Here is a 7470-nt window from a genome sequence, read left to right as displayed (position 1 = left end):
TGGAGATTTACTCCTGTTTTAACCCCGGGGTTAGCCATCAGTATTGATCGGAACAGACTTAGCCTGATTTTAATCCCTGCTTGGTCCAAGACTATCGATCAGGGCGCTGAGCTTTCAAGTGGGTTTAACGACCTGTACCTCCCCTCCTCCCGACGCTCTCTCCCCGTGTTTCCGATGCCCTTTTTGTTCCGCCTTTTTTTCTCCTGAAGTAGAAAAAAGAAGGGAGAGGTTTGTTATTGCAAACCCCCCCCCCCAAAAAAAGAAGTGACGCGAGGGTGTTACGCCTGTACCCAGGGCCACGAGCACACTCATTCCTCCTCCGACATCCCCCCCCCCTCCGACACCAAGTCATTACAGTAGGCTGGCACATCAAGCTGCCTGTAAAATATGGCTGCACTCGTGCTTTCCCTATCCGGAGCTTGTGCTGGACATTATAAAGCAGGAGGCGAGATGAATCTGTGCCACGCGACAGCAATGTCACGGTAAAGATACCTGCCGGTGAATTACGACCACTCACCTCGAGGTAGGAGCCTCCCTTTATGTCTTTATGGGTTCTCTGAAGACATTTATATGGGACAACATGGGAAGTCTTATAGGAGTCCTGGTACCTTGGGAGTTGGGGAGTGTTGTGAATTTATAGTTCTCCTTAATGGTCCCCACTCCGATTGGTCCAGGACAGGAACACTAGAAATTGAGAGCCTACGCTTTAAAGGTGTGTGTGTGCGTGCGTGTGTGTGTGTGTGTGTGCGTTCACGCATTTGCTCACAAGCCTAATGCAGAAACACAAATGTGCAGTGCATTTCTGCTTGTAGAAACATTTATCAGTGTGTGTGTGTGTGTGTGCGTGTGTTAGTGTGTGTGTGTGCATGCGTGTGAGAGAGAGAATGTGAGGGATGGTTACCGTGCTTGGCGTTTCTCCTCCATTTGTCCTCCCAGAGGCAGATCAGGCGAAGGGGAAATAAATTGGAGAAAGAGAATAAATCAATGCTAAACTGAGCACCAGTGAGACCTCCTAACCCTGAAACTGTCACACACACACACACACACGCACACACACACACAATGTGAAACGTGTCCAGGGAAAAAGGTGTGTAAGTCCCATAACCATATGTAAAGACGAGGAGTTCCTGCATTGGTGGGTATTGCACTGACTTACACTTACACTACTTACAGCGCCCTCACTTCAACTACCACGACCACAATTATGAACGTGACCTCCACTCACAACGTGGCACTAATTTGTATTATTTAATTGACATTTCAGCGGCTTTCACTCCTTGCATACGACGACCGACTTCTGCTTTTAGGGCTTGGATTCAACATAAAAAATTTAACTTTCTGCCTCAACTCGCACTTTGTACTCAGACGACAGTCTAGATATAAACTGACACGGCCATTATAGATGCATTTCTATTGAATGTGCTATGTTGCCATGACGAGGACAATATTGCAATATTCACAGTGCACTTTCGTCTGCGGAGATTCAATTTTAAATGACAATTTAAAGATAACTGCAGTGTTTATATGCACTGGAGAGCTTAAGTTTCGGAGCTACTTTCTGCCTCTAAGCATCCAATGACACTTCAAGTAATTTGCACTTTTCAACTAACAACTCAGACACTCAAAGAGACATTTTACCTTTCATCACTCACATACCGACGATAACGCTTCACGTTCCACTTGAACTGTCTCCGGCTCTCCCACCTTCTGTTTCAACCGCATTCGTTACTTTTTTAAAATTACATTTCAAACACTTTCATTGTTCACACTTAAACTGAGAGTTAAGCCTCTCTCTCTCTCTCTCTGACAAATGAAAATCTCTCCAAATGCTTTCCCGCTATTTTCACTTTCAAACGCCACTTCAAACCCTTTCAGCACTTCGACTTCAGCCGACGCTCCCGGCCGCTTCGAGTGCCGCGACTTAAATTGCAACTCCCATTCAACGTCTCGGACGCATGACGTTTACGTTTGAAGTCATTTCAACCCGTTTGGGCCTGCGTCTTACAGCGTGAGCGAGCACAATACCATTTGAGCTTTTTCCGTATGTCTTTAGGATTTGCCTCACGCAACTCTATCTCTCTCTCTCTCTCTCTTTCTCTCTCTCACAGCAACAAACACGCCGCACTGCGCATAATATCTGAAGAAATCAATGTATCAGTGAGCGTGAGGAAACAAGTTGGATGTGTTTTCTGACGCCATTTCTTTACAAGCGGCCGATGCACCGAGCTGAGCCTCCGGTTCGGGCTGCAGATGAGGCCGAGCACCGGCGCTTGTGGCGCAGGGGGAGTGTATAGATTGGGATTATGGGGGGTGCGTTGGGGGAAAGGCTCTTCAGTGAGTTTTTCTATTCAACCTAAATCCTCTAAGACCTCCTCGTCTCTTCTGAGAGCAGCAAGCTGAGATCTGATCCAATGCTGAGTGCCACATGCGAGTGTGTTGGTGAGAGAGACACAACACTTTGATGAGAGCCTGCTGGGGATGTGAGTGGGGATGTGAGTGTGTAAAAGTAATGAACGAGTCCTGTGTGTGTGCATGCGTGTGTGTGTGTGTGTGTGTGTGTGTGTGTGTGTGTGTGTGTGTGTTAGTGTGTGTTAATGTGTGCATGCTGACATTTAAGGGGTAATGAAGGAGTTCAGAGTTTCTATATTTCGGTGTGTGTGCCTTGTCACTGTGCACTCTCCCTCATCCCTAAAGGGCTGTTTGGGGTATTCTGTGCAGGTTTTGCCCAGGGGGGAGGTGAGTTATTGGGGTCCTGCATTCAGATGTAATTATCCCAGACAATGGTCTGGTTAAAGCTGGAATCCTTCAAGCCCCCTCTCCCTTTGATTGTTTGGGCCAGCTGTGGAGGAATGGCCATTATCTCCCTGTGTCCAGCAGCATAAAGAAGCCCCCCTGCCCCAGTTACTCCTGTGTTAGTGTTCCCACAGGGGGAGGGACGTGGGCCAGTAGCACACTGGTCTGGAGAAAGTGAAAGCAACCAGAATACTGGTTTGTTTGCAAATATTCATTCACATAAACGGCTTTCAGCTCACGCTTGAACCACTCTTTTTTTTCCTTTTTTTTTTACTAATACGAGTTGCGCTATTTAAAGCTAAAAAGTAGCTTTTCACATTTGGATTTGACTTGAATACAGTTTTAGAGCTGCGAAAATCAAGATGTACAAAGCCACAGATGCTATCGGTGTATACAATGTGTGTGTGTGTGTGTGTGTGTGTGTGTTTGTTTTTGTTCCATCTGTGTGTGCGTGTGTTTCAATCATAAATATCTCATAGAGAGTTCTGCATGCGCACAGGGACACTTAGGCCCATTAGACTTGCAAAGAAATTGAATCTTTACAGCGCCGGGGCCATATAATTACTGTTAATTTAACGCTCAGATTCTTCATCATTAACTCTCAGTCTTGAATACAGAGCGAGGGACACGGACACATAGACGGTGTGTGTGTGTGTGTGTGGAACCTCTGCATGTGTTGACAGGTTAGCCAGCCCTCTGACTGAATTAACAGGGACCTCTTCGTCTCGTAAGAACAGGATTCGCATCGTTTATGCGTTATTAAGCCCTGTAATTGGGCAGCCAGTAGTTTGCATATTAGTCTATTAGGGTAATATGTTTTGCCTCTCCCAAAACACGGCTTGCCAGAGCCCCTGGCGACACATTTGGTAATTCTCAGAATTACACCCTGATCATAATCCAGTGTTCTTTCGATCCCTATAATTCCATGTGCGTCAGTTTATGTCTGTGCATCCTCAGCTTGATTACATTCAAAGTATTTATCAATTAACCTTTCTCTTCCAATTAGGAATCGTACCGTCGTGCGGTCGTTAATTAACGGTATGAAGTGAATTATGGTCTTTGTGTGGCCTGGATCTAGCTAGGACTTAAAATCCCCCCTCACCAAAATACGCATATTTTGATTGGTTGCCCGTATGATGCACGGGTTGAATTTGAAATTTGCATATTTTTTAGTTATCCTTATGAGGTTCCTTTAATCTCTTACTGTTATGTTTTACAACCGTTGTCCCACTTTGAGCCAATGAGATCACATCTCCTAAATACCAGGAGTTACCGAAGTAGGTCCAGGGATCCCCAAGGGGTCTAAAGGGGTTTTTTGGGGGGGGGGGCTAAGCAGAAGGAGGATTAGTTTAATTTCAGTACCGTTCATTTAAAGATAGGACGAGCAGATTGTGCAAAAATAATGCTTTGATGAATTTTTACTAACCAGCTCATATATGTTATTGTCTTATAGCCCCAGTGCCAGGAGACATACATGTATCATCAGAATCAAAACCTTTATGTAATGATATAAGTAAGCACTAAGTGAAACTTGCATTACCGTGTATTTGAATTAAGATTGATTACACCGCGTGAACTGTTTGAGAAAGGAAAATTAATATATATGCTAATAGTGGAGCTCATAGTTGCTACTTTATGTGTTGGGGAGTTTAATCAAAGTAATAATCCATCCTTATGTATAAGGCCATCATTTGTTTTGTATCAACTTAGTCTGCAAAGTAATTATAAAATACACGTAGATCAATAAATAGTGCAATATGTTTCAGTTAAATTTAATGCAGTAGAAGTATACATAATTATAAACATACAAAAGTAAATAAAACTGCATGAAAGGATATACACCTAAACATTGTGTTTGGGTCAAGTGCTTACTTTGCACCACTGAGGACATTTTTGAAGTTCTTATTAAATTGGGAGCCCTTAATATTCTTTTCTATGAGAGGGAGGATTTTTTTTTCCTCACTTGAAATATTGAAAATCAAAGCCTGTTTCTTGTTTTGGTAAATGGTTTGGGGAAAGCGAGCCTCGCGTGCCACTGTGTGCGCATATGTCTCAAAGTTTACCCAACAAGCAGGTGGAAGGGGGCACGATGGGCGCGGAGCAAGGCTCAGGGATCCATTCTTTCAGCCTCCTCTCTTTAGCCCCGAGCTGCCCTCTGCGCTCGCCCCCATTATTTGTCCCAACGGCCGAGCGCGCGGCCCCAATGAGCCCTTTGGAACGGAACGAAAAGAAGGAGCGAATTGCAGCTGTGACGTGGGCGTTGTTGTTCCATTCAACGCGTTCGCCATGGCAACGGGGCAGAGGCCCTGGAAGCACGCAGCCCCTCTCTCTGGACAGCGTCCTAAGGGCAGAGAGGCAGCTGTAAATTTCTCCCACATGATCCCTGCTTGCGGTTTCATGGCGCAAAAGATAATCCCAAATTACGCTGCTTCATATGCATGAACTTTGATTTAAATCAAGGTTTGGCTGTTTTGAATATTTGGAGATTGAAAGGTCTATTCTTGAGCGTAAACATGTCTTAAATACAGCAATTAATGTCCAAATGATGGATAGCGTATCCAACTTTTACGCACTGGTTTGACGCACGAAACTACTAAACCTGACCCACTGACCCAGATCAATGTCGATTAAGAACTTTTTTTCTTTTTCTTATGAGCTTGTTCAGTCTGTTCTGCTTGCACTCGGCAGCCCGACGTCACCCTCCACTTTGTACTCATGCATGCTGCAGGACTGCTAGTATTGTTGGGCCGAGTGATTGTTTTTTTTTTTTTTACAATCTCCCGTGACCAATGAGCGGGGTGCTGTCAGGGGTAACCACATCTGTCAACCGTTCTTGGCCAATAAAGAGCGGAGCGAGGCGGACCACAGGTGCGCGCCTCTGCGTCCCCTTGGCACAGCGCCCGGGAGATGCTGGAGAGAGACGCCTATCTGCCCCGTGGCGCAAAAGAGTTACTGTCAAAGGCAGCCTCCTTTTAACTCCGGCTATCACTCTGGCTCCGATAGTTATGGCGACCGCAACATCCAACCACTACAGCGTCCTCACCACCCCCAGCAGCGCGCCGCCGCCGCACTCGGAGTCCGGGAGCATGCAGCAGGCGGCAGCGTACAGGGACGCGCACACTTTGCTCCAGAACGACTACAGCACGTTACCGGGCGGCGGGCATCCGCTCAGCCACGCGCATCAGTGGATCACCGCGCTGTCTCACGGTGACAGCGGGGCGCCGTGGCCGTCGAGTCCCCTCGGAGAGCAGGACGTGAAGCCCGTGCTGCACGACAGTGACCGAGAGGAGCTGCAGAACTCCAGCAGTCTGCAGCAACAGCAGCAGCAACAGCGACACCCTCACCTAGCGCACCAGCAGCAGGCACATCACGACGCCAGAGCATGGCGAACCAGCACAGCCACCACGCACATCCCCGGTATGGCGACGTCTGAGGGTCAGAGCCTGGTGTATTCCCAGTCCGGCTTCGGACTGATGCCAGGGGGAGAGCAAGGGGGGATGCACGTCCACCCCATGCGGGACGAGGACCACCACAGCCACAGCCCGCACCTCAGTGAACAGGGAGGCGGCCCTGGGGCCCACCAGCAGTCTCTCTCGCACCATCACCAGCACGGACATCAGGACCACTCGGATGAGGACACGCCGACCTCCGACGAGTTGGAGCAGTTTGCCAAACAGTTCAAGCAGCGACGTATCAAGCTGGGCTTCACCCAGGCGGACGTGGGACTGGCTCTTGGCACGCTATATGGAAATGTCTTTTCTCAGACCACCATTTGCAGGTTCGAGGCGCTTCAACTCAGCTTCAAAAACATGTGTAAACTCAAGCCCTTGTTGAACAAGTGGCTGGAGGAGGCGGACTCCACCTCGGGGAGCCCAACGAGCCTGGATAAAATCGCCGCGCAGGGGAGGAAAAGAAAAAAGAGGACCTCCATCGAGGTGGGTGTCAAAGGGGCTCTGGAGAGCCATTTTCTCAAATGTCCAAAACCGGGAGCAGCGGAGATCACCTCCATAGCGGAAAGCCTGCAGCTGGAGAAAGAGGTGGTGAGGGTTTGGTTTTGTAACAGGCGGCAGAAGGAGAAGAGAATGACACCCGCTGGGGGACAGATACCAGGAGGAGAGGACATGTACGGGGACACCCCTCCTCATCACGGAGGACAGACTCCTGTGCAGTGACCCCCACAGCCCGCTATTCTGAGCAAACAGACCCCCTGAAGGAGGAATACGTGCCTCCTGATTTGTTTGATTCTCTGTGCTGGACCGCACGGATCTGGACCTCAGCCGGTTTAAAATGTTGGACACCACGGACACACACACAGTGGGGATATACAGTGGCGCTCAAGCGCTGGACATAAATACGCATAGCAGAGAGCTGTACGGAGAGGTTTCATGCCGCGGAGCTGCCCAGCATTTTGGGATACGGCTGGTGTGTGCTACACACACAAAAACACTCACACACACAACACACACACAGCGACATTGATACGAAATGCTTTTCTTTCTTCTTCTCCATGCCTCCTACCGAGGTGCCAATGTGTCGTTATGTAATGTGTCATTAAAGAAGAGACGTGGACACGAGGTGTCCGGAAGTGGGGGTGTGTGTGTGGGGGGGGGGGGGGGGGATGGAGGGGTGATGGAGGAGGGGGGGGGTATAGAAACCAAGCTTCAGGCTCGATAATAA

At 48.3% G+C, this 7470-nt stretch overlaps 1 protein-coding gene across 1 annotated transcript; it reads left to right on the top strand.

Moving 5' to 3' along the window:
* The first annotated feature begins 5582 nt into the window (after positions 1 to 5582).
* On the top strand, positions 5583 to 6965 carry pou3f2a (POU class 3 homeobox 2a). The gene has a single exon (XM_056427948.1). It carries the CDS (start codon positions 5583 to 5585, stop codon positions 6963 to 6965), a length of 1383 nt encoding a protein of 460 aa, XP_056283923.1.
* The last annotated feature ends 505 nt before the right edge of the window (positions 6966 to 7470 follow it).

This window comes from Pseudoliparis swirei, chromosome 12 (assembly GCF_029220125.1).
Source record: "Pseudoliparis swirei isolate HS2019 ecotype Mariana Trench chromosome 12, NWPU_hadal_v1, whole genome shotgun sequence".
NCBI lineage: Eukaryota > Metazoa > Chordata > Actinopteri > Perciformes > Liparidae > Pseudoliparis > Pseudoliparis swirei.
Note: the sequence above shows the minus strand (reverse complement) of the source record. Positions and strands in the feature narration are given on the sequence as shown.

What these genes read in the sequence shown, in the direction of transcription:
- pou3f2a (XM_056427948.1), top strand. Translation starts at nt 5,583, where the DNA reads ATGAGCGGGGTGCTGTCAGGGGTAACCACATCTGTCAACCGTTCTTGG.